At 48.7% G+C, this 26,367-nt stretch overlaps 2 protein-coding genes across 6 annotated transcripts in view; both read right to left on the reverse strand.

Moving 5' to 3' along the window:
- PDLIM2 (PDZ and LIM domain 2) overlaps positions 1-439 on the reverse strand; it is a 57,178-nt gene extending 56,739 nt beyond the window's left edge. For both annotated transcript variants that reach the window (XM_053367036.1, XM_053367033.1), the window contains exon 1: positions 352-439. The gene's annotated coding sequence lies outside the window, so the exon portion shown is untranslated. The remainder of the gene's footprint in view (positions 1-351) is intronic.
- Positions 440-7,326: 6,887 nt separating this feature from the next.
- SORBS3 (sorbin and SH3 domain containing 3) overlaps positions 7,327-26,367 on the reverse strand; it is a 65,798-nt gene continuing 46,757 nt past the window's right edge. For all 4 annotated transcript variants that reach the window (XM_053367017.1, XM_053367015.1, XM_053367016.1 and 1 more), the window contains 9 exons: positions 21,166-21,311; positions 19,926-20,011; positions 18,318-18,364; positions 17,538-17,652; positions 13,855-13,980; positions 11,204-11,698; positions 10,212-10,294; positions 9,272-9,378; positions 7,327-8,153 (listed from right to left, as the gene is read on the reverse strand). In XM_053367017.1, the coding sequence (XP_053222992.1) occupies positions 8,092-8,153; positions 9,272-9,378; positions 10,212-10,294; positions 11,204-11,698; positions 13,855-13,980; positions 17,538-17,652; positions 18,318-18,364; positions 19,926-20,011; positions 21,166-21,311 (1,267 nt within the window). In that variant the 3' untranslated portion in view covers positions 7,327-8,091. The remainder of the gene's footprint in view (positions 8,154-9,271; positions 9,379-10,211; positions 10,295-11,203; positions 11,699-13,854; positions 13,981-17,537; positions 17,653-18,317; positions 18,365-19,925; positions 20,012-21,165; positions 21,312-26,367) is intronic.

Below are 26,367 nucleotides of genomic sequence, written 5' to 3' on the forward strand. Positions count from 1 at the left end.
CTACAGCTAAAAAGAACAATTGAAGCCAGGCGACAAGAACAGGGCAATCAAAACTAAGAGCCCCCACCCTTTCCCCAATAAAAAGACACCGGAGGCAAAAATAACTTGCTTAATTTGATTGCGGAAAGCATCCCCGAAAGAAATAGGAGCGAGGGAATTTGTACGGTGCGCGCAAAATCTTCAAGAGGCAGGGAGTTCCAAAGAACTGGGAGGACGGGACGCACCTCGGGCAAGATCTTGGTTCTTCCCTCCCCGGCCCAGAACCCGAAGCCCCGCAGCCCGAGTCTCGCCCGAGCGGAGCTCCTGCGCCAACTTCACCTGTCGGGCTGCCCCCCCCCCCCGGACACTCACCGCGGGACGGGGCTCGGGGGCCCGAAGGCGCCGAGGGAGAGGCCGGGCGGCGGCGGCAGCGGGAAAGCAGCGCAGCGCAGCACCGGGCGGCGGGCGGGCGAAGGAGGAGGAGGCGGCGGCGGCGGCTGCTGCCCCGGGCGCCCCGAGCTGCTCTGGCCGCGCGCCGCCGCCTCCTCCTCGCTCCCGCGAAGGGGCGGACGCGCCTCCCTGGTGGGCCGGCGGCGGCGAAGGGAGCGGAGGCGAGCGCCTCCTTCCGGAGCCCCTGCAGGCTGCGCCGGGGAAGGCGGCTGCTGCTGCCCTGCGGCTTGGCTCTCGCTGCGCCCGGCGGGGCCGAGAAGAGACCGCGGCAGAGGCGACCACGCGGCGCCCCTGCTCGCTCTTCACTGGAGAGCGAGAAAGCACGGGTTGAATGCCCCAGATGTGGTTGGACTACAACTCCCGTCATCTCGGACCGCTGGTCCTGCTAGCTAGGAATGATGGGAGTTGTAGTCCAACCACATGTGGGGACCCGAGGCTGAGAAAGACCTCTGCCCCCCCCCGTCCCCATTGCTTACGCACAACAACCCTGCGAGGGAGGTTAGGCGGAAAAGAATTCCTGCAGGGAACGCTGTGGCCGAGGGAGGATGAAAACCTGGCTCTCCCCAACTACAGTTCAGTATTTTAACTAATACACCACCCGGCTCTCAACATGCTGCTTGATCAAAATCTAGGACTGACTAGTCCATCATCTCACTTCCAGCAATAGGTGCTTCGGATAAACCCAAAAGCAGGGGTGTGGCATCTGTGGCCTTCCAGATGTTGCTGGACTTCAACCCGGGTTGCCCTTGACCACAAGCTCTGCTGGCCGGGGAAGATGGGAGTTAGACCAACATCATCTGGAAGCACAGAGGTTCTCCATTCTGGGCTGGGGGGAGAGACAAAAGCCCTCCCAGGTTGCACTGCCCTCTGGGAACATCCATCTTAATGCAAAGAAGCTAAGGCTGCAACTGTGAACATTTTCTTTGTAAACCACATTGAGTTTTCTTACAATCAAGCGGTGTATACATGTTATGCAATCAATAGAAACCCATAACATCTATGGGAGTAAGCTTCCTGGAGTTCTGTGGGGCTCACATCTGAAAACATTCACACATCTAGGACTGGGCTGCACTGCCAGTGGTGGCACCATCAGCGTAGGGCTCTGGGGCAGAAGTCCAGGGTAGTCCAGTAGAAGCAGGAGGGGCCCTAACCCAGAGGAAGGAGCGTAGTTCCATGACAGAGCATCTGCTGTGCATGTAGGCAGCCTGAAGCTCAGACTCTGGCATCTCCAGGGGGGGCTGGAGAGCCTCTGCCAACCAGTGTAGACAACACCAACACCCCTCCTACGCAGGTCAAGACAAGAAGGGGCAGCAGCAGCAGCGCCTGCATCCTTGAGGAACCAGCAGTGGCCCCCTGATGCCAGCACAGATTGTGTCTGAACTCACCTGTGAGTAAACAGGGCATTTTAGACTTGGGGCTTAATGGCCTCACCTCCCTTAGATGGTGATGTGTATCACTTCACTTGTTTCAAAATATGGCAAGCCAGCCCTGCTACCTCTGGGACCCTTTCTGCCCATGCCAGTGAGCTGAGCCCAGGGTGTCTGCCCCAAAGTCCTGCCCTGGCAATAGCCCCTTGCACTCAGTGGGGCTTGCTGCTGCTGTTGGCCTCTGCCTGTCTCGAGAGACAATGGAGTGCTCCTCCGGGGGTGAAGTCAAACTGCTGTGTCAGCAGCACCAGTGTGACCTCCTTGGGGCACAAGCCTGGGCCGTTGGTATGGGGGTCCTGGGCTGTCTCCCTCTCAGCCGTACTGATGGGGTCCAAAAGAAATCAGAGCAATACATTTGGCACCAGCTCAACCGCAGGAGCTGCCAGAAGGAGGCAGACTTCCAAATCACAATGAATGAGCTCTTGCCTCACTGGCCTTGCAAAGAGATGGTCTTACATCTGGCCTTTCAACTTCAGCAATTTTTGAATTTGGTTTATGAGACTTTTGACACCATATTTTAGTTAAAAACAAAGGCACAGCTCAGGCCTATGCATTCTCTTGGGAGATGTAAGCCCCATTCAGTTCAACGGGACTTGGTCCCTCCCTACTAAATGCACTGCAGCCTTAGAAAAACTGACCTGAAAGAGTGAAACCAGAATGGAGGCAGGGTGGGCAATGTCTTGCCTCTCCCATCAAATTTAATCACTTACTCCAATGATAGAATGTTTGCACTATAAGTTAAAGTGCAAATCTCACTGCGTCTCTTTGGTTCCACACTTTGTAATCCATTAAAGCTGAAGGAAACAGGATTGTCATGCATTAGAGAGGGCAAGAAGGGGAAACCTGCAGATTCTATTCTGACAATTTAGCCCATTAAAAATGCTTAGACTAACAATATTTTTAGTACCAGCTGATCTCTCTCATCTCCATCTGAGGGAAGTATCTTGAAGTGACTTTAGCAATCCTCTCTGCGAAGACTTGTTTACTAAAAACTTTTAAAAAGAAATAAATGTGTTGCATTTCAGCAAAATAATGGTACAAAAGCAAATATGCTTTTCTTTCCAGAATTTAAGAGAAGGGCGCACCTCAGTGGGGCACCACATGCTGCAGTGCAGATCCTAGGTTTGTTTATTTACGGAATATCAATTTTATATCTGATGAAATGGTTTTGCTGTTTTTGGAATTTGATTATTAGTTTTGCTGTTTTAGAGTTTGTTAAATTGATTTTAGTGTTTGCAGAACTTGTATTCTGTGTTTTATTCCACTTTTACTGTGTGCACCTGCTTTGGTGGCTTAATGATGTGAAATGTGTTTAATAATAATAATTTATTATGTATTTCTTCACCATGAACAATATAGATAAAAGTACAATACCAATAGATGATCAATAATAATTTAAAGTATAAGGCAGCAAAGTCTTAGGTGGATAAAAGTCCGAAGCATGTATCTAAAATAGTAGATTGTTGGTGGATTCCTTAACTCGAATGGCAATAAATTCCATATTAAGGATGACTTTAATCCTCGTCATCTTCAGGTAGGGCTGTAAGAAACCACTGCCTGAAACCCTTGGAAGCTGTCAGCCAATGGCCTTAAGAAGTATGAGGCAGATTCCTGGGAGCTTTATTGTGTGTTACTGTTAGCATCTGTCTGTCTAGAGAGACAAGGGAGTGAAATATTTGTGAGGGGCAGGGAGAAGATTGCCCTTCCCAAATGGCACCCTAGACGATCACAGCCCCTCTGCACAGGCAATATAAAAAACTGAAGGCATGTCTGCAAAATAGGTTTGTGTCTGGAGCCAGAGAGAGGTCTTTTGTTTTGCCCTGAAGCCTAATTCCCTCTGTCTCTTGAGGTCAGTCAATAAACTCTGTAAAACCCTAAAGTGACTAAGGCTGGGAGGCAGCTGACAAAGACAGACCCAGCCAAGCTCAGGTATGTTGCTCAGCCTACCTCCATGCTAATCTCTGTGTACACTTGACTACTGGAAAACAAGCATGTCATTCTGCTGTGGGCAGGGACATCTAGGGACAGAGACAGAAGATCAATGGGTTGTATCCAATGGTAGTCCTACTCAGGGTAGACCCATCAAAGTCAATGGGTGTGATAATTTAGATTCACTAAGCTCAGTGGGCTTACTCTAAGTAGAACTTTGTTGGCAACAACCCAATTGCATTCTCTCTCTCTCTCAACACTTTTATATACAGAGGAAGTATTTGCATCTCAGAGGCTTAAATTGCCATTTTTTGCTTTTACTGACCTGCTCATGTCAGCAGCTTGATATGTGCCTTGTGGACATATCAAGCTAACAAAATAAAAGTGATGTGAAAATCTTCAGCTACTCAGTTTCTGCACATCCAGCTATTGTTAAAGGAAGAGGTAAAGGTAAAGGGACGCAGGTAGTGCTGTGGTCTAAACCACTGAGCCTCTTGGGCTTGCTGATCACAAGTTCGGCAGTTTGAGTGGGTGAGCTCCCATTGCTCTGTCCCAGCTCCTGCCAAGCTAGCAGTTTGAAAGCATACCAGCGAGAGTAGATCAATATGTACCATTGTGGCAGGAAAGTGATTGGCATTTCCATGCGCTCTGGCTTCTGTCGCGGTGTCCTGTTGCACCAGAAGTGGTTTAGTCATGCTGGCCACATGACCTCAAAAGTTGTCTGTGGCCAAATGCCAGCTCCCTGGCCTGAAAGTGAACTTTGACTGGACTTAGCCATCCAGGTGTCCTTTACCTTTAAGAGAGAGGAAAAGAGCCATTCAAAAGGAAGGGGGGAAACTGTCAGAGATCAGAGAAGCCCTAGAAAGGGCTTCTTCCCCCCACTATCTACCCTGAATTTTCTTCCTTGCTGTTTCTACACTATTTACTGCTCCCAATACCCCCTCAAATTGCTTTTCTTTTAGAAAAAAAATGTGCCGGTATTGTGTACCCTTGAGTGCCCCCAGAATAAGGCACTGCCCCCTCAACTCCTTGCAAATCTGTTTTGTTCTTTCTCACACAATAGTATTTGATTTGCAAATGACATTAAATAGCTCTGTATATAAACAAATGTATGGGGATCTCTCTAACCTTCCATTTTAAACTGTGATGTTGCTGGATCTCGCATGGCAGAATTAGGGGATGCAGTCTCCCCTGAGGCGCTCAGGATTGTCAAGGTCCAAGGGCAGAGGCTGGCTGTTGTCCCTGCTGTGAGATGCTCAGCCAACATGCCTCTGCACCAGAGGAATCTTCACACTGGTACCTCAGGCAGAAAATCCAAACGGCAATGTTTCCAACATTAACACATGGCAGAGGGACAACTGAAGACTTTACACTGCCTTTCTAGAAAAGTACACAAGCCAGACGTTCTCCAGGCCAAACTCCATGAAGTAAATAAGAGCTGCACTATACCACACAGGATAACTTCCCAAGGGACAGGGCTTCTAGAGTCAATTTGTCTATCTCCCACCCATCAGGGCTCCCAAAATTAGCCATTTAAGATAGTGCTCTCTTGCTCTCTGCTTTTGTGGGATCTTCAATCTGTGGACACTTTAGAAACAACACGGCAAGAGCCACACTTGACTTTAGATCAGCGACATTTTATTGGCAGGACAAGCTGTATAGGCAATAATATCAAGGACTCTCTTGTCCCAGAGCGAACCAGACAGCCACTCGCCTCCTCCAAGCTGACCAAGTTCAGTGGTGCTGTGCAGCACAGGCACAACACATCTCCGAATCATGTGTCAGGTCAGGAGACCCAGTCTTATCCAAAATGCTAGATGAGGGTGTTTCAAATAGTGGTGGTTGGGGTTCCTCCCAAGGTGTGAGAGAGAAGAGAGAAGAGAGAGGAGCTCTCCCACAAGAGAGTTTGCCGTCTCTACCAAACTCTCCTTGCAAAAGTGCTGCTTCAAGGGAGTGATGGGTTGACAGCAGGGCTGCCCCCAACACTTTGCTGCTGGAGACAAACAAGACGCTGGTGCCCCCCCCCTTCGTTCCACATTCAGAAGCTGAATGGACCAGGACTAAGTTTCAGTGAGGCACCTGAATTGCATTTTGAGGCTGTACACACTCCATACATTTAAGGCACATTTGAAGCACAGGGTCTCTTCCAACTCTACAATTCTATGATTCTGCCTCCCCCCCCCCCAAAAAAAAAGAATCCTGGAAACCAGCTTGTTAAAGGTGATGGGAATTGTAGCTTTTGAGGGGTAAACTATGGAACGATGGTTCCTATGATTTTTTTGGGGGGTGCTTTAAAGGTATGGTGTCTAAACTGCCTAAGACTGGCAAGAGGATCACATCCTGCACAGTGCTCACCTGATGAAAGCAAGCTACTTTAGGGCAGGCTTATGGCACACACAGTTCCGATCCCATGAAGGGCATTGCTGAGCCCCTCCAGCATCTGCCACCTGAGGCAGCTGCCTCACTGCCTCATGATAGGGAGGACCAGTGAACTTGGGCATGCGCCACAGTCCTTTGCTCTGTGCTGGTTCTGTGGCATATGCGGCAGGAAAGGCTTCCTTGAAGGTAAAGAGTCTGGAAGCCACTGAGCCAAGATGCTGAGTCTGAACCTGCAAGGTGCTGCTACCATGTTTATTAAAAACAAAAGGCAGCCCCTGTTGTTTACCTAGAGCAGAGACTCAACTCCACCAGGGCTGGTCCCAACCTGCACATCTTCTCTCCACGGGTGGGACTCTCTCAACTTGCACAGCTGTTCTGCTGCAGTGTGGAGGACAATTTTGTTAGCACTATGCAAGAGGCTGCAGGAGACACAGATGTCACAGTGTTCTTGGCCCAATACAATCCCCCACTGTCTCTTTCCTCTGTTTTTTTTCTGCCTCACCAGCTGCATACTCCTAGAAGTTTGAGAACAGCTCAAGCTGCGGCTACTCTAGCCACTAGAGAATATCTTTAGACCTAGAAATCTCCCTCCGGTCTTGACCCTTGACCCTTCACTTTGGAGGTGAAAGGAGACTGCCAGAATGGAAAGTTCAAGGAGATTAAAGGCAGGATACAGGCAACATACAAACAGGCCCAGATTTCTAATGCCAGGATAGGAGTCCTGCGGGTCTCCAACGGTGTCTGGCATTTGCTGCTGGGGGCAGGAATGAGATGCATCTTCAGAGAGGAGCTGTGGACAATGGGCACTTATGCAAAAGCAGTAACCCCACTGCTTCTTAGTTGGGGTCAATTAGCACAGATGTCAGTAACTGTAACAGGACTGAATTCTCCCCTTCACTTCCTTCCTTTGACCCCCAACAATTGTATCAATATTAAACCCTTTGTAGCAGGTGCTCAAAATTAGGCGAGGAGGAGGAGGATGAAGATGAACTGTAAGTAAAGACAGAGAGTTTAGGCTAAAGGAATGCTCAAAGTGTGCTCTAGCTGCAGAGTAGCCCTAGGAATCTGCTAACTCTCCAAGTGATCACATCTTTTAGTTTAACACAAGCAAGATAGTGCATCCACTCACAGGAATGATTGGAAGTTATTTTGATCAAATTTCTAAAGGAATCCTTTAGATGGAGAGACCATTTAGATGGACCTCCAGCAGCCAAAGCCTTTGAGGGAAGTTGGGCAGGGTACAAAAATGTTACTACTGGTAGCCACACGGCCTTGCATACACTTGGTGGAGCAGCCTCCTCTAGGCAGGGTCCATGGATTCCCATGGAACACAGAGAAGGTTGTGGGTGCTCAGAGAGCGCCGTCAACTCTTCAGTTGTGGTGGGACATTGGTTACAGAGTCTGCAGAACACCACAGCAGTGTTTGTGGTCCATTGCAAGGAAGCAGGATCTTTCTGGAGATTTGATGCAGGGCAATCACAGGGTCCCAATCCTATCTCCACCTTGCACTGCTGCTATGAGAGCTGGCAGAAGGGCTGGCACTCCCAGATTTGCCCACAAAGAGGAAACAAAGAGCCCAGGAGGTGATCTGCATTGTCTGCTTAGCCTGAGTCTCTTGCTTGTCACAGAAAGGCTTGAAATGATGATGCTTCATAAATACTGGAGGGTGGGGGACATTAGAGTGTGACCACCCTGTACAAGGAAGCCAAGACACAGAAGTGGAAGGCGGTGGCCAAGGAACAGGGAACTCCAGGGTACAAGCAGCAAGGCCTTCCTTGAACAGAGCTTGGGCTCCAGGCTGGCTCTCACACGACCACCTCTTTTTGCTCCTTGTCTACAGATTGTGGGGCATCTTTCCAAGGAAACCGGATACAAGAGCAGCAGATTCCGTTTCCACTTGGCACACAAGGGGTTGGTCGAGGAGGAGTCACACAGGGGCAACATAATTCCCAGGGAAAGTGCCAAATTTATGTGTTCTTCTAGAGACACCTAAGGTACAAACAAAAGCAAAACAAGAATCCCGGATGAAGGAAAGAGGCTCAAGGTTGCCCACCCTGCAGTAGAAACTTTTCCCAGGAGTGTCCTGAAAAAACCTTTTGAAATAAATATTGGCCTCTAAGGAAGCACTAATTCACTGCACTGATTCACTCTTCACTCTGAAGCACCAGCTTTTTTGGCCACAGTTATGTCCTTCCACACCCTGTTTTCGGGGCCTCTCCGGAACTTTTGGCTCTATTGCAGCTACTCAAGAGCATGATCTGGAGGGTAATGATTCTACATCACCCACACCATGCTGGACTATTCAATGGGTGAACACAGGGGAAAATGAAGGGACCTTAGGTCCAATGTACTTTTTGCCGTTTCTAGGCTCCAATTAAAACATGGGCATGTGGGCAGTGACCAGTGCCAGGTAAAAAGTTTGCATCATAGAGATGCAAGGGTAGAGTGTCATACTCTACAGGTATCACATTCCTGCAAGCCAAATGCTGAGTTTGATACTTGAAACTGAGGTCTGTCTGATACTGATACTCTGGCATGGCTTGCGCATCATGGCAAGACAAAGTATGGATTACCATGACCTGACAAATGTGCTGGCTCCCAGAGAGCGCTGGCACCCACTTTGCTCTTCCCTGGGCACACGATGGCAGGGAAGCCAAGGTTAGGCTTAGCATATTGTCCAAACTTGGGATCACAGTTAAAATCTCTCCTTCTTGACCATGACCTGTAACCATAGGATAAACCTTGGCTACAGATTGTGGTTAAGAAGGAGAGAACTTAGCAAAGATGCCAGATTTAGATGACATGCCTTATAAGCCAAACCTTGGCTTCCATGCTGTGATGGGCTGACCTCAAAAGCCCAAGGAGGAGCGGAGCTGCTGTGGTTCCCTCCTTGGCAGCCAGCACCTTCACACGAAGCCTGGCATGCAAAAGCAGCCAGTGTCACGACAGCCTGTTCCTAAGGCTATTGGTGGCCAGGGTGGGAGGGAAAGGAGACCTGCAAGGCCATAACAAAGGCCCCAGAAAAGCAGCATACAGCCCAGCCCACTTTCCAGTGCTAGGATTGTACAGTCCTCCCCTGTCCCATAAATTATAGCACCAAGACACACCCACAAACCAGCCATCATCACATTGCTGCATGACATCCACTTGGTCCCCTTCATGAAGTTCCAGCTCATCCTCATTCTGGGGTCTGTACTGATAGAGAGCCTGGTATCTGAAAAACAGAAGCCACTTTGTCAGCCCACTTCCTTCCTGATTTATTTAAGTGAAAGCGCAGCCTGGTGTCATGTTGGCCTTGAGCTGGGAAACCAGGGTTCAAATCCCCCCTCAGCCAGGAAGTTCCCTGGCTGACCTTGGAGTCAGTCACCCACTCTCAGCCTACCTGACGTCACAGGGTTCTTGTGAGGATAAAATATGGAGGGAGGGGGAGGGAAAACAAGGCATGCCCCCTTGAGCTTGGGGGGGGGGATAATCATAAATCATAAATTAAATACAAATAAATAAAAGATGTGTATTTTTTTAAAAAAGAAATGTGCCTCAAACAGTAAACACTTCAAAAAACAAATCAAAGAATAAGGAGAGGACATTTTTCTTTCCCATTTCCACTCTGCAGGCTGTGTGGATCAGAGCCAGTGAACTGTGCTTTGCACATGGAAAAGGAATGTGCCGAGGCAAACACTCTGGGCTGCCCTCCGCCCCATCGCCTTCCCTCCTGACTGGGGGGGGGGGGAGAGTGCTGCTAGGAGATGCTGAGTTGTCTCCGTCTTCTCCAGCAGGAGTTTGCAACGCTTGGAAAGGCTGCCAAGGCACAGGCAGAGCAGCCAGAGGCTTCCTCATGCGCTGTGCGAGCCCCTCTGAAAAAGGGCCTTGCTCCAAGCCACAGTCCAGACGCTGTCCCTGGCTGGCACCCCAGGGGGCCGTCTGCAGCCAGCCCTCCCCATGGGTCACTGCACAGGGAGGGAGGGGCCTGGCCAGCCGCCAGGCGGAGGAGCAAAACTCCCCACCCCTGCTTTGAACTTCCCAGCCCTCATCACCAGCCTCACTTACAGGGTCCACTGTGCACTGGAGGGGGGCGCACATGAAGAGACGTGTCCAGGGCTGCGTGGCTGGGAAGCTCCAGGAGCAGCTGCCTGTGGAGAAAGGAAGGGGGAAAGGGGAAGCCGTGGGGAGGGCACAGGGAGCCACCTGAGCCAGAGCTGGGGGGGGGGGGGGAGCAATGGCACCATGTCCTGAGCCCTTGGGCAGGAAGTGCCATTAATCTAAGGCTAATGGAAGTAAAATGGGGACACGCTGCCTCTTAGGCATGGAGACAGGGAGGAAGGGACTGCACCTGGAGACCTTAAGCAAACTTAGGAACCATAATGCCTTTGGTCTGCTGCAGAAGCACTACAGAGAAGCTGAGAAACACCTGGGCTAGATTATGTTACTGTTCGGTGGATTTGTAGCTGGTGGACTGAGCCCCAAGACATGGGGCAGACATGGAACTTCAAAGTGCCGGTGGCTGAGTGAAGGCCAACAGCCATCAGGGTCTGTAGGAATGGAGACAGAATATTACCATCTCTCTAGCTTACATTATTCATTTTAACACAGAAAATGGAATCTTTGCCCTTAAAGATCAGCTTTTTGAGGACAGATGTTGTTTCTGCTTCCTCTAAAACAGAAGTGCATTTGCCCTCTCTGACATCCCTTCTCAGGCCTTCACAGCAGCACCCTTGGGAGCTGAAGCCCCAGCACCTTGGCAGGGCTTACCAGCACCAACGCCTGTCCTGGGTCTCTGGCTGCCATTTTAGTTTCCCACAATGCCTGGATTGGTGCTACATTGGCGGGGTGTGTGGGTGGGGTGGGGGGAATTTAAATGGCTGCCTGCCACTGTCAAGGCCAAGTTTGCCCATGACTGAGTGTCCACTGACATAGGAGGCCCATTGCAAAGCTGGGCTGGGGTCTTCAAACTGCTTGCAAAGCAAGGATATGGTGGGTACCTACCACTGTAGGTTGGGGGGAAAGGAAAGGAGAATTGAGGGGAGCAGCCAGGGCCTCACCTGCGGTGGGAAGACGGCTCGTGGTTGTGGAGCCAAGGTGGGGGCAACAGGCTGCTCAGGCTCCTGAATCTGGAAGGATGAGGCTGGCGATGGGCTGCTGCTGGATGTTTTGACAGGGCTCTGGCTGTGGGGACTGAAGGAGGCGGCTCTGGCTGTGCTCTGGGGCCTGCGGGGCACAGCCTCCGGGTGCTCGAACTTTGGGGATGCAGGGAAAGTGAATCCTGAGTGGCTCGAGGAGGAGGAATGCAGCACATCTGTGGCCAGGGAGGTGTTGAGCTGCCCCCTGGTGCTCAGGCCGGGTGAGTGTGGCTGGGACGGGGAGCCAGAAGGGGCCCGCAGGCCTGGAGAGGAAGGAAACTCCTCCGAGTTCTTCACTCTTGGCTCCTTCACCACCTGCACATAGTTGGCTGGGAAAATGCCCTGGCGGTTGGTGCCAGAGATGCGGCCCTCGTACCAGTTTCCGTCCACCCTGCGAAGCAGGCAGATGCGCTCGCCCTGGAAAGGAGGAGAAGGAAAGATCAGCACAAGGAAGCTCCTGAGGCTGACTAATTGGCCTGGTTAAGAGATTTCACAGAAATGTAGTGCTGGAGGAGACCTCAAGGGTCATCTAGTCCAACCCCCTGCAATGCAGGAATTCCAGCTGAAGAATTTCTGACAGGTGGTTGTTTCCTGCACTTTTACAAGAGGCTAATTTAAAGCTGGAGCCTGACAGACCCACAAGCTCTTCCAGCCCAAGCATCTGTGGTTCTGCTCCACTCCTCTGTCCTGTTTGGTACCTTGAAAGGTTTAGCAACATCACCCCCAGATAGACCTTCCTATGATCATCATACAGGCAACAGCTGTCTCCTGAAACACTAAGGACACTGCTCATATCTAATCTCTCTATCTATCTCCCGCCTGTTCTCTGTGGAGCATGCACACCCCCATTTTATTGCCAAGGCTGAGAGATAGTGCCTGGCCCAGAAAGCTTCAAGGCTGAGAGGGGATGTGAAAGCTGCTCTCTCCAGTCCTAGTCTGACACTCAGACCAACACACCACATGGCCTCTTATACCTAGGACTCTTTCTTGCAGCTGGTGACATTACGGGGTGGGAGGCACACTCTGGACAGGCTACATGGAGTGGTTAAGAGGTTGTGAAACCCACACGCAGAATATCACACAATAACCATATGCACCTATACTGTGGCTTTCCTGTGCATGCTTGCTTAGGAGATCACAATTGGTTGGTCTTCCCTGCAAGTGTACACAGCGTGTTTAAGCAGCAAAACACAACAGTCAAACCCCTCACTAGTGATTTTACACATTTCAATCTGCACCCAACTTTCATGTAGGTTTATGCACCGCAGAAGCGTTTTGCCCCCGAAGGAACTTCCTGGTGCATCAAAGGGATCATGTGACACAGGTAATTCCAGGTCTTCAGAGCTCCCAGCTTTTCCTAGAAAATAAAGGTCACCCACGATCCTGCTGGGAATGTACTGCTTAACAGATAAAGGTATGCTGAGAATGGAAACTTCAGAGCAATGCTAAGTCCAAACTGGGCAGTGCTGGTGGTCTGTCGGGAGGAAACTGCAAAATTTCCTCTAGCACCCAGTAGGTTGTCAGAGGACCTAGCTCAATTTCATAGCTCAGTCCAGCAACTGAGCTGGACTAAAACTGACTTTATCATTGGCTGAACCAGTATCCAGCTGAAATTACGAAAAACTAGGTCTAACACTGGGGGAGGGGGAATCATATTTGGAAGTCCATATTTTTACAAGGTTTCTCCTTGTGATACCTTAATGGCCAATCAATGCAAAATTTTGGCTTCTCTGCAAAATAGATGAGTTTCTTTTTGTAAAAACAACAAGTTTCTAGTCCTTATTGAGTGTGACACATGTTCAGGCAGCATCCATAAAAAATCCTGTATTTAGGAACAGCACATCTCAGTTCTGCAGAGGGACCTGTCCCTCCATCTTACCTGGCTTCCAGCCAATAGTCTTTGTCCCATAAAAACTCCACTTTCCCATATCTTTTTTCTTGCTATTACCCTGTTACACTTTGTAAAATGCCACCAAATTAAGCACCAACTCCAAAAAAAGGGTCAGAACAAAGTCTGTAAATTATGTAAAATCTAATTCACATTCAAGCAAGCTATACAAAATGTTCTTTGTCTAGTTTATCTTTCGTGCAGAACTCCCAGAAGTTTTCTGGGGATGTGGACGGGGTTTGGTGGGAGCGAGTCAGCAACAGCAAGCGGAATATTAATAGCCCAGTCAGGGGCGGCTCTGCTGTTAGACAAGATGGAGGTGGTCTGCCTGTGAAAACAGATTTGGGGGTTTACCATGAAAAGGGGCACTGAAATTGTCAATTTATTGCATTTTTATTACATTTTTCATCACCATGGGAGACGCCGTTTGGATCTTCTGCCCGAGGCACTAAAATGTCACTGGCTGTCTTGGAGCTCAGTTTTATGAGAAGCAGAAACAGACAACTGAACATCTGTTAGAGAGGAATGAGCTGGCCTGGAGCCCACGAGGCGGGGGGGGGGGGCAGCAGGCTCTGGCGCCCTTTGCCCCTGGCCCCATCCTGAGCTGGAATTCCTCTCTCTGCCCATCTTTGGGCTTCCCACTCCCACCCTCACCCAACCCCCGTTCTTTTGCTTCGTTTTGTACCTTCCGAAATGACAGCTCCACTGCCAGGTCACCCTTGAAGTTGTACTGAGCTACCGCTTCTCCATATTCCAGGACTTGGATGGTGGGGGATTTGATCGGCTTGGGGATCTCTGTTGGAGGCAGGACCTGTTGGGAAGACAAGCAGTGGCATGGCACAAGTGGTTCTGGATTCAGTCCTGCTCTGCAAATAAGCCCACACAAGTTACTAGTCTGTAAGATTTTACCAGTTTCCTAGGGGCTGCAGAGAAGGGACCGAGTGGTCCTTTCCTCCGTCTCCAGCAATTTGCTGCATGTTGTGCTGTTTGCCTTAAGTCCAGGGGTCAAGTGTGGCTGTCCAGGTCTCTCTCTCTCTTTCTCTCTGGCCTTTGGGACTCGCCTCAGGCCACACCCCTCACTGACTTGCTTTGTACCCTTTTTCTTGAATGTCTTTAACTGCCTAGAATGTGTCCCTGAACTCTGATAATGCATCTTGCTTGCCTCGAAAGAGGACGTGTGTGTGTGTGTGTGTGTGTGTGTGTGTGTGTGTGTGTGTGTGACTACGTGTAGGAACTAGCCTAATGCACAGGGGGAGAGTTAACGTCTATCATTCTGCCCTTGTTCTGCTTTTGGTCCTGCCCACCACTCCCTTGTTGTAGCCCAGAAAGAAACGTTCCTCTTGGCCTAAAAAAGCTTCCCCACCCCTGCTGTTTGAAGAAGGGGGGCCTCTCTCCCCTCCTTCAGCCTGTGCTGGGTGCAGAAGAGGGATGGAGTGCCTTGCCTCTCCCTCCACTGGCCCACTCCTAGGCGTGCCTGGAATTCCACGGCCTCTGCATGAATCCCGTGCCAACATTTCATTCATTCATCTATTCAGTCAGTCAAGCCAAAGTCATTACAAAATATAAAATACCGTATTTTTTGCCCTATAGGACGCACCGTCCCATAAGGCGTACCTAGTTTTTTTGGGGGGAAATAAAGGGGGGGAATTATTTTCCCCCCCCAGGCGCGGGGCTGGGGCGGGGGAAGCCCGAGCTTCCCCCAACCCCAGCCCCCAGAACAGGCAACTCTCCGCAAGCAGCGGGAGCCCAGCGCAGGGCTCCCGCGGCTTGCGGAGAGGTGCGCGAAGTCTGGGCGCGCTGAGCTCAGCGCGCCCAGCCTTCGGCATGCAGGCAACTCTCCGCAAGCAGCGGGAGCCCAGCGCAGGGCTCCCACATCTTGCGGAGATCTGCGGGAAGCCTGGAGAGCGAGAGGGGTCGGTGCGCACCGACACCTCTCGCTCTCCAGGCTTCAGCGAAAGCCTGCATTCGCCCCATAGGACGCACACACATTTCCCCTTCATTTTTGGAGGGGAAAAAGTGAGTCCTATGGGGCGAAAAATATGGTACATAAAACAAAATAAAGTACATTACACAATTAAAATAATTATTAAAGCCAGACATTCTGTCAGGTAAGAGTTTGTTCCCCTGAAGAATCTAACGTATCCTCCTCACAGACATTTCTCCTTAAACCTGCTGCTCTAAAGGCACAACACGCCCCTTTCTCAAAGGTGTAGGGAGATCTGTTTCTTAATACAGTGGTACCTCGGGTTAAGTACTTAATTCGTTCCGGAGGTCCGTTCTTAACCTGAAACTGTTCTTAACCTGAAACACCACTTTAGCTAATGGGGCCTCCTGCTGCTGCTTTCTGTACTCATCCTGAAGCAAAGTTCTTAACCTGAAGCACTATTTCTGGGTTAGCGGAGTCTGTAACCTGAAGCGTATGTAACCTGACGCATATGTAACCCGAGGTACCACTGTAAAAGTTAACTGAATACCCCACTGGGAGATTTACATCTTTGAACAAGGCTGCTCCTAAGTCCTCGTGGATTGGGCAAACCAGCAAGTGGTGAGTGCAAATCCTCAGGCACACAACCTCCTCATAGGGGACGGGGCTATAGTGTTCTTCAGCTACGGCACAGACTGGAGCCCCAGGGCTACAAATAGGATATCTGCAATGCAGGTTGCAGAGTGAGGGCAAGGCATCCGAATGGGTGGTCTGGCATACAAAGGGGCACATTTGGACAGACAGGCAGAAGTGCAATCAGCACAAAAATCATGCTTTAAAATATGAGATTTCATGTGGTGAGATGCTATCTCAAAGCCTAATGAACTCAGACTGTCCAAAGAAAGGCCATACTTATCAATAACTGGTAGCATTTCCTGATTCCAATGGAATGGCTAAGACTCAACATCTCATTGAAAGTAGAAAGTACTAAAATGGGCCCTATCCCCTTTTTAAATTTTTAGTCAAGGAGATGCACGCTGGCCTTCACTGAACAAACTGAGAATGAAAGACTCAGTTGCCTTGGGGAGCTCAGAAATGGCACAAAGATATTTATTCTAGGGTTTTTCCAAATTCATTTTTTGAAGAGATCCCCATATTGTGTGCCATAACAGATGTGTGGGATGTTTTTGGCTTCCCAAACACATGCAAATAAGTGAATTCCAAGTCTTCCATCAGAACAAGGAATAGATCACAGACCCCCTCAATGGCTTACATTTAGTGAGTCAAAGCAGAAAAGGCTAATACTGGCAAGTGCGCTGTGTAAGGAGCAAAACCAGATCCTCCTCCCCAAATTCTAGGAGCCCCAGAAGCAGGTTGAAGCACATGACTGCTCAGATGCTTTCTCCATAGGAGTGAATGGCTACCACCTAAAGGAAAATTAAGTGGTGCATCTGAAGATACAATTACTGTGGAAACAAAGACTCTCTCTTCCCCTAACACTGTGTGGGGCCCAACCTTCACCCCACCAGGGGGTGGGAATACTCTGTGCCCCACTCTAGTACTCGTTGTCCTCCCCACCCCGAATGTTTGTTAGTTTATATTAATAGTGGCCTTCAAAAAGGTACACACGGCAGTTGAATTCTACAGATTATCTGTGTCCTGTATGAAAACATTGTTCCTTTGCTTTGAAACACTCTGCCTGTTATTTTTCTTTTTATATATCCACTTCTTGCAGGATGCTACAGGGGGCCACCTCTCTTCCTTCCTTCTAAGCTTAGCGCAAAACCTCCGCTATTACGAAGCTCTTGCCTTAACCCTTAGTCCTCATTGCCCAACTCAAGGGACGGCTGCTCCATGCCAGAGCCCATGCTTTGCACTCAAAAGGTTCAATCCTCCAAGCATCTCCAGATCCAGCCGGGAAAGGCTCCCACGGCCGCACTGGAGAGTCACTGTCAGGCAACACAGACGAGGGGATCAAAGTATTCAGAGCAGCACTGCTTCACTTTGTCCCTTGTGAATCTCCCTCCCTCTGTTGCCCTCTTCCCCCTGCCAGAGCTGCTTGAATTTAGGCTGTAAGCTGCTTGGGGCAGGGACCTGGCATTTGTTTGTGTTACTCTATAAACCACCTTATGCACTGATAGTGCTATGTTAATACCCAGAAAACTGGAACTCTTGTTAGTGATCCTATTATTATTATTATTATTATTATTATTATTATTATTATTATCATTAGCAAAATAATGGGACCGAAACAAAAATAGAGGACATTTTTGCTGCACATGAGACCCTCTCCCACTACCACTAACCTTGCCTGTATCTAAAAGCAGATGGAGGTCCAGATTGCTAAAAAAAATCTGCTATCTCCCTTCTCTTCTACATACTGAACAAAAATGTATTCAGTTTATCAAATGAAGCCTTCTCCTGGAATAGCAAGGTATACTTACCTCCACATAGTTGGTGGGGAAAATGCCCACCCTGCCATGGTGTTCTCCTTCCAGCCAGTTTCTATCCACTTCCTTGTGAATGTAGACAATGTCACCCTTCTGCAAAGTCAGTTCCCTGAAAAATCAAATGGCAACGTCCCACTGTCAGAGATGCATCATGGACCTCCATTAGGAATATTCTCTCCTTAAAGTTGCTCATTTCAGTTGGACAAATTGCCTCCTCTTCGAGTTGCTGACACCAGCTCTTTACAGAGAGGACACGGATCAGGAGGCAAACTCGTGAAACAGCACACCCGCCCTTTGCAGCTCACAACGCCACTTCTCTCTCCCACTTCAAATCTGTCCTCAGATCCCACTTTTCTCATAAACCTGTTGACTTAAATTTATTCCCACCTGAAATTAAGCCTTAGGGAGTGTAAGAAACAAAAGCCTAAGAAGATGAAACTGCACCTGATCATGTTCATTGTTTGCCTCAGCCTTTCCGCCCTTCCTTTTGTCTCTCCTCTGTTGTCTTTTGGTGTCAGGTTTCCCAGGGCAGAGCCCTGACTTTCTTTGCTAGCAGAGCAAGGCTGGGGAACCGGTGGCTTCCCATAAGTTTTTGGACCATCAACCCCAGGCAGCACAGCAAATGGTCAAGAACATCGGAAGGACCACAGGTTCCCCAACTCTGATGCAAATGGTGCTGCATTAATTAACAATGATGACTAAAAATCATAACGAGGATGCCAAGTGACCCAAGCATTGTGTGAATGCCAAAAGGTTACCAGTATTGCGACTCACTTTGGCGACTCTGCCTGGAAGTCAAATTTGAGCCGAGCAGCTTTCATCTGGAAAGAGGAGAAAACTATTTAAAAGGAGACATGGAGTTAAAAGATGCAATTCAAAGCCATCAGGTTTTAAAAGGGAACCTGGGCATCTTGCCAGCACAACACAAAACCAAGTGAATAATGGCATTGAAAATCTCTGGCCTGAATCACGAGTGCCAGAAGTGAACAAGACTCACTAAGCCACAGGCAACCCTTGGAGTAAAAACGAAACGAGGCTCACATGGATGAGAAAAAAGCACATTTAGGCACTTTTTGTAGGGGTTTAATTCATGCACTCCTACACCCTTCCTTTCTCTTTAAGAGCATGCAAACATTCCCAGCTAGAGAGGATTTGTCCTGACCAAATTCCTGCAAAAGATTCCCGGATTCTCTTCCATTGTCCCTCACTTACAGAAAGGAAGGAGTCCTATCAAGGGTGGACAGCTGGACTAGCCCTAAACTGGTAATTGCCAGAAAGCCCCACAAGACTGGGGTGCATAATCCTCTTTAAAGTAAAGCCTGCTGCATTCGTCCCTCATCAATTCAATTTTGCTCTTAGTGGGAGAAGAACCGAAGTTGCAGCAGATTAATGATTTGCTGGCCCAAACCAACCATTTGTATGAATATGGCCCATTGCTCAGAGCAGCAGAATATGCTACAAGGAAAACAAAGTTCTGTTTTGTTTTTATATTATTTATTTTGTGCTTCTATTCTGTATTTTTATATTGTGAACTGCCCAGAGATCTGTAGATGAAGGGCAGGTTAAAAAATGTAATAATAATGATGATGACGATGATGATGATGTTTAACAATTTACACTAAGATGACATAGGAGCTAACATTTTAAGATATTTAAGAATATTTTAAGTGGTTGTATCCAATTTGGCACTACGTTACAAGTCACTTAGAGGTATGCTTGTTTCCCTGGCAAAATATTTTGCCCCAACAGAATAAGGAGGTTGCTGATAACTTTGTTGTGCAATGTGTTCCTGCTAGTGCAGCTGTTGTACAGAGAACATTGGGCACAGCTCATTGTGTTTAAGAAATTTAGCCTGGTTTGAGGGAAAATTGGACCATAAGAGTAGCTATATATACATTACAATTTCCTAATGGTACAGTGGTACCTCGGGTAAAGTACTTAATTCGTTCCGGAGGTCCGTTCTTAACCTGAAACTGTTCTTAACCTGAAGCACCACTTTAGCTAATGGGGCCACGCCATTTCTGTTCTCATCCTGAAGAGAAGTTCTTAACCCAAGGTACTATTTCTGGGTTAGCGGAGTCTGTAACCTGAAGCGTATGTAACCTGAAGTTTTTTTTACCCGAGGTACCACTGTATTATAATAGTTCCAATGGTCAAAGTTTCCAGCAAGAAATATTGGGAATTGATTGTAGCATGGAGAAGATTATTTGCTATAGTGTCTGAAAGGCTCTCACAGAACTGCAACCCGCAGGGCTTCCCAGGAGATGGAATATGTGCTAAATGAATTTATGTCTACTGCAAAGATGTCCAATGATAAACCCAGTCCAGGTATGTAAACAAAACCCGTCATCCATCTCCTCTTGGGTGGAAGCCACATCTCACCTTCTTCTCATCTCTCTTTGGGGGACTATCCAAGACAATTTCTGAAGAATCAAGAAAGGGGCTTATCCCAACAAGTCTCAGAGGATCTGTGTGAAAAGAACGAGACAACAGCTGGATAACAGTGTTCCCCACAAAGGAATGCTCACATATATTCAGAGGACTGTGGTGGTCAAAGTCAGAAGAAAAGGCAGAACTTAACTTGAACCATAGCACACTTCTGGAAGTCAAAATTCAATGGCAAGCAGCTGTGAGATAGCTAGAGATGAGTACGTCTAGGCATGTGCAGAGTGTTTTGCCTTCACGACTGAATCACTAAATCTAGTCTGCATGCACTCGGGGTTAAAGAGAAAGGCTACTGGGCAAGCTAAAGCCTCACATCCCTCTCAGTATGAATCTGGCCCTGGGCAGTAGAACAGCTGGCAATCAGCCATAACTAAGATACATTTCCAACACAAACTAAGGATTTCAAACCAAATGTTTGTAGACTTGGGTGCATCTTATTAGCAAGGGGTATTAGCAAGGGGCCAGGCCTTGGTGAGTGGGTGGGTTGGGCATCATGGTGGAAAAAAGGAGGAACTGGTATTACTCTTAGTTCTGTTACATATTTAGGTGGTTCACTTCCCACATATACATCTCTGAGCAGATTCAAAGATTTGTGAGAGGGCATGTGGCTCAGATAGTTCTCTTAGGACCAACCACTTCATAATGAAGATAGAAGATGTGGGTGTCTAAGGTTTTTAAAAAACCAAATTTTCCTACATGTAGAAATCTAGCATATCTGAAAGGAGGGTTCTTGATGAGCCTTCTCCTTTCCAGCTGCAGGGAGTTGTTGAATATGGGAAGCTTTCAAGGATGCAGTTCCTACATACATTCTGACATGGAGTATATGTTCCCCCTGCCACAATGCTTGAACCACCTCAGTTCCTCCATTAATGGCACAGCAATAAGGGCGCACCTGCACAGCGCTTGTTGTGTGCAAACATACAGAGTGCACCCAATGCCCACAATTCCATACTCAGAGGGGGGCTTTAGCTCTCACAGATCCCCCCACGCACAGTGACAACGGCTGCTCTGATCTGGACAATAAGCATCCTGCTTTAGGAGCCAGAGCATCCCTTAGGAAGGTACACCTGCATTTTCCAAGCGAACAAGAACATCTCCACCATCAGAAGAACATCCGTAAGTCTCTTTGAAGTTTTGCTAGTTCCCATAAGGAGCACATGCAAATTCGGAGCCATACCATTCCTGGGTGGAGAGCTGTTCCAGTTATTCCTGGCAACGCCTGGGCTTCCTTTCTCCATTCTAGGGCTGGCTGGTAAGTGGCCCTGAGCCACAGAGAGGCTTTGTCCTGTGGAAGGATAGGCGCTGCAGTCAGGCAGAGGGCTGCTGGGTTGGAAAAAATGGAGGTACAGTGAGAGAGAGCGCATGGCTGAAAAAAGGGGGATGTTGGAAATGGACCGGGGAGATCATTCCTTCAGCTGAGGCTCTTGGACAAATCATTCTGTTCTCATGCTTAGCACAGCATTTCTCTCACATTTTGAACTCAAGCAACCTTGCAAACTTGATCCACCTTCTGTGATCTCTCAACCCAATCAGCCATCTATTGGGCAGATGAGAGTATGGGGATTTCTTCTCTATAATGGTGTGTACCTGCTGCAGCCAATAATCTTTGAATCAGAGTAAATTAATATTATTTTGGCATGCAAATTTGTGACTCAACAAACTTGAGTTCAAACACCAGCTCAAACTCTACACTAATTTTCAAATTGGCCAGAAATGATTTAAAATATATTGTAACTTATCTCCTTTGAATATCAACAGCTCACAATAAAAAGTGTGGTGTGTAAGCATATGTCGCTATTCTCTATTTCAAGCTCAAATGTCAACTGGCCTCTCCACCCATTTCTCAGGGCCAGGAGAGAAAGATGCAGCAGCATGAGATACCTGTCTTAGAAGATTAACGATGTTGGAATGAAATGCTAGTTTGCACAGCTAATGAACATTTAAGACGTTGCCTGATCTCTAATATTTTCTCCAGTACTTTAAATGTTGCTTATTTTCAAGTTGCTTATTTTCCATAGAGGGAAACTTATAGCTATCATGTGGAGCACAGAACAGCTGGAAGGGAGAGGGGAGATTTTAATTGGGGAATACAGCAAATGGGGGGGGGGGAATCAATTACTATAGATCTAATATTCTGAATGAATTCACAAAACTATTTTTTTTACAGAAGCCCTGCCTTGCCACATAAAGCACAACGGTCCAAATCAGCCTCCTCCCACATTTCCTACACCCACAACACAGAGATACGAACTGGTTCACTGATGCCCTGCTCTGTCTCTGCACATTCCACACACAGAATCTGGCCAGAATCACCCCACGCCTGTGATTTCATCACAGCTCTTTCCAACAGGAGAAACATGTCCTATATCAGCTTTGGCCAACCCAGGCTTCCTCAACCTCGGCCCTCCAGATGTTTTGAGACTACAATTCCCATCATCCCTGACCACTGGTCCTGCTAGCTAGGGATCATGGGAGCTGTAGTCCCAAAACATCTGGAGGGCCAAGTTTGCCTATGCCTGGCCTAAAACATCTGGAGGGTACCAGGTTGGCAAAGATTGCCCTGTAAGAACTGAAGAAAAACAAGATGCCAACCAAAGAAGCAGCAATTAAGGACCTAAAAGGAGCCCTGCTGGATCAAAACAAACGGCCAAGTCCAGCACTGTGTGATCTATGGGAAACTTGCAAGCCGGACCCCAGGGTAGCGGCCCTCACCCCACCTGTGATTCCTAGAAGGAGCATTCAGACCACTGTCCCTGTGGCTACAAGGCACTGACAGCCCCATCTTCCATGAATTTCCCTAGTCCTCTGTTCAAGCCATCCCGGTGGGTGGCCATGACTGCTCTTGTGGGAGGGGATCCCTGGTCTACCTCTGCACTGTGTGAAGTCCATTTAGAAGCAGGTCCGAGGCAGCAAGAGGCCTGGAGCTCCAGGTCCTTTCCAGCCATGTCCCTCCCCATTTCCCGGTGGGGCTGGTGGGCCTGCCTGTAACCCTTCTCCCAGCCCAGGGCCCCTGGAGCTGTCTTGGCAAGCAGAGGCCAAGCTCAACAGGAAGCACTGAGGCGGCAACAAGAATCTGGCAGGCAGCAGCTATTTTGCTGAAGTTTAACTTTAGCGGTTTTTAGTATTTAAAGGGGCAGAACCCCTTTGCAGGCAAAGTGAGCAGGCGGTGGGAGGGGGAAAGGCGAGGAACTAGGCCGAGGGCCCCCCTGGAAGATGTGGGGTGGGAGACCTGAGAGCAGGCTCTGTCTTTATCTAAAGGCAGCCGCAGGTGGAGCCTGGAGGAGAGGCTGAGCCACTCCTTTCCCTGTGCCAATTCACCCAAACTGAACTACTGCCTTGGAAGCTGCCACAGGGTAACTATGCAGATTCACAGTTGGGCAAACAGCACTTTTGGCTCAGTGGGGATTTCTGTTGGGGGGCAGGAACAAGAGAAAGGGTCCCCTCCCCATTGATTCCCTCAGCACCATGGCCTTGATTTGAAGCCATTCCCTCTTCTTCCCGGGGCTGCTGTTAAATAAATAAGCAGGAGATCCATCTCACCACCTGCTTTGGGTACAAGAGACACACGAGACCCCCCCCCCCAGCGCACATGATCAGGAATGCAGGTACACCCATTTCTAGAGGGACCTGGGGTGTTTGTGTTGTTGCTTTTCTGCATATATTGAAATAAAGCCATGAAATTTCCACTGCCAAACAACAAAAGCAGAGCGGTTAACAGAGTAAGCTATTAAACATTTGAACTCTCTCAGCCATGAATTTGTGAACTAGCCTTAAGCAAGCAATTTCCTTAACCCCCATCTCTGTAGTAGGGGGTAACACTGATCTATTTATGGGGTCGTCATAATAATGCCTGAGATAGTGTATGTGATGTGCTCTGACCACATTACATATTATATTTAGTTTTTGTTTTTTTTAAAAGGAAACAACACAACAAGGCAGGGGTAGACAACACGGTGCCCTCCTGCTCTCAGTCCCAGCCAGCAGGGCCAATAATCCAGGGATGAGGGGAACTGTAATTCAACAGCATCAGTTATCTCTGCAGCAAGGTTGCCAATCCTATACGAAACATCCTTTAAATGCAAGTCTAGCAGAAGCATTAGAAGAACAAGAAAATAACACCAACAAACAACAATAGGACAGGCTTCCTCAAGCTCAGCCCTCCAGATGTTTTTGGCCTACAACTCCCATGATCCCTAGCTAGCAGGACCAGTGGTCAGGGATGGTGGGAAGTGTAGTCTCAAAACATCTGGAGGGCCGAGGTTGAGGAAGCCTGTTCTAGAATATGGTAGGGCCTGCAAGGAAAAGTGGATTGGAGCTGGGAATAAATTCTTTTGTCTGTTTTCCCAATAAGGTTTTAGGGTGATAAATGCCCTTGAGAAAGGCAGAGAGAAGAGCAACATCCCATACAGAAAGTGCCCTCATTAATTTCAATGCAACTTTTGCCGGAGAACTGGCGAATCATGCCCCTTATTAAGTGGGGTAGTGGGGGTGTCATCTGGGTTTCTGACCAGAAATATATTGGGTCACTCTCAGCTAATCTAAAGCATCTTCTCATCTAAACTCATCAGATGACTGTGACATGGGGCAGACGGGTCACAGGACCACTTGGCAGAAGCTAGAAGTTTCCCTCATGGTGATCATTAAATCTCTTGCACATGTGTTGGGGTATTGAACCTTGAATTTTAACAGTAACGGCAGTGCTGGCTACTCCGCAATGTGGGTGGGGGGAGCTCCCAGGGCCAGCCCTACCATTGCGGAGGATGGAACAGCTGATTTGGGCTTACATGAAAGGGCAGCAAATTGTTACTTGCTTTATTATTATTCTATTTTTCACTCCCATAGGAGAGACACTTGAGGGATTTTCAGGTGCCGGAATAACTTGATCAAGCTTGGGTTTGGTACCATGATCTTGGGGGGGGGGGCATCTGCTGCTCCACCCCAGACGGAAAAGTGTTTGGGGCCTGCCTCACAAAAGGCGTCCTCCGTGGGCTCCTTAGTCCTGGAAGAGGCAGGTGTGCAAGGAGACTTCTCTTGGGTGCTCCATGCATCCAAGTGAGAGCAGAGCGGCTCACAGGACAGTGGCCTGCCACTAATCTTCAAGACCCCCAAAGCATGCAGCCATGCCATTCTCTGGGTCACTGACGGGGTGTGTGTGTGGTGGAAACAATGTTTGTGTGCAAACGCTCTGAAGTGCATAGGCTCCTTGCAAGGTTCCTAAACATGCAGAGAGGCTACAGCTGCAGCCCTTAGGCTCCTCTTTAAAGCAGGGCTGTGGCAATCGATAAGCTGCCACAACAACAAGAAGCTTGCCTCCAGACTTGGATGCATGTGACAAGGAGCGGCAGGCCAGCGCTTCTTCTACTGCCATATTCCTACAGCCACATCCTTTTATAGGGACTTGTCACACTTTTGCCCCAACTACAAGCACCCAAGAGTAAGAAAGGGAAGCCAAGATACAGCCAGCTGCTTAAGACAAACTCCACAAATTAGAAACTGGCATGTCCAGTGCACAGGTTCTATTTCCTATCAGTCCGCCCACAATCCCAGACAGGCCTGCTGGTTGAAGGAGCGCTGTGGCACAGCGATCAGAGCACCTGCTTGGCATGCAGAAGGGCCCAGGTGCAGACAGGGCTGGGAGATTCCCTGCCGGAAATGCCAGAGCGCGGCTGTCAGTAAACAATACTACTTGCTATAAAACACCTTCTTGTGCTCCAGTGAACGGTTCCTCTTTGCAAATGACCCCACGCTTATCTTTCTTGTTTTCCTTGTGGGGCAGGATATGTGCAACAGGAATAGATTCTGACAAAAGTCTTGTTGGATCAGATAAAATAAAGAGCGGTCACTTCCACTAAATGCTGCTTTGCTTTTACTAACACTGAGCCAGTTGCCTCTGGGGTGCTCAGGTGGGGCAGCGTCTTCTACCTGGCTGGTAGCCACCAGGGGAGGAATCCAGAGCGCCATCCAAGGGAAGGAGCTGGAGGGGCTGCTTGCCACATTTCAAAGTAAGTGAAGCAAGACAACCCGACTGCCTGAAGAGCAGGAATGGCAAGCCCCGTCTGAAAGCGCCAAACTTCAGGGCTGCCATCCAATAAACTGCTGTTTGTACTCTGCTCCTAATCACAGAGGCTTCATTGGGCAAAGGCTGCAAGGCCCCTTCTGCAAGCTCCCGCCACAAAGCTGTGCTGCCCGCACTGATACTCCGCCAGTGGTCTTCAGCGGGGAGGCTGGGACCCCGGGATGGGTGTCCCCCCTGATCCAAGGTGAGTCATAGAATGGAAGAATTTTAGCGTGGGAAGGAACCACGAAGGTCATCTAGTCCAACCCCTGCAATGCAGGAATCTTTTGCCCACCATGGGGCTCGAACCCTCCACCCCGAGAT

Source organism: Podarcis raffonei, chromosome 15 (genome assembly GCF_027172205.1).
Source record: "Podarcis raffonei isolate rPodRaf1 chromosome 15, rPodRaf1.pri, whole genome shotgun sequence".
In the NCBI taxonomy this organism is placed as follows: domain Eukaryota; kingdom Metazoa; phylum Chordata; class Lepidosauria; order Squamata; family Lacertidae; genus Podarcis; species Podarcis raffonei.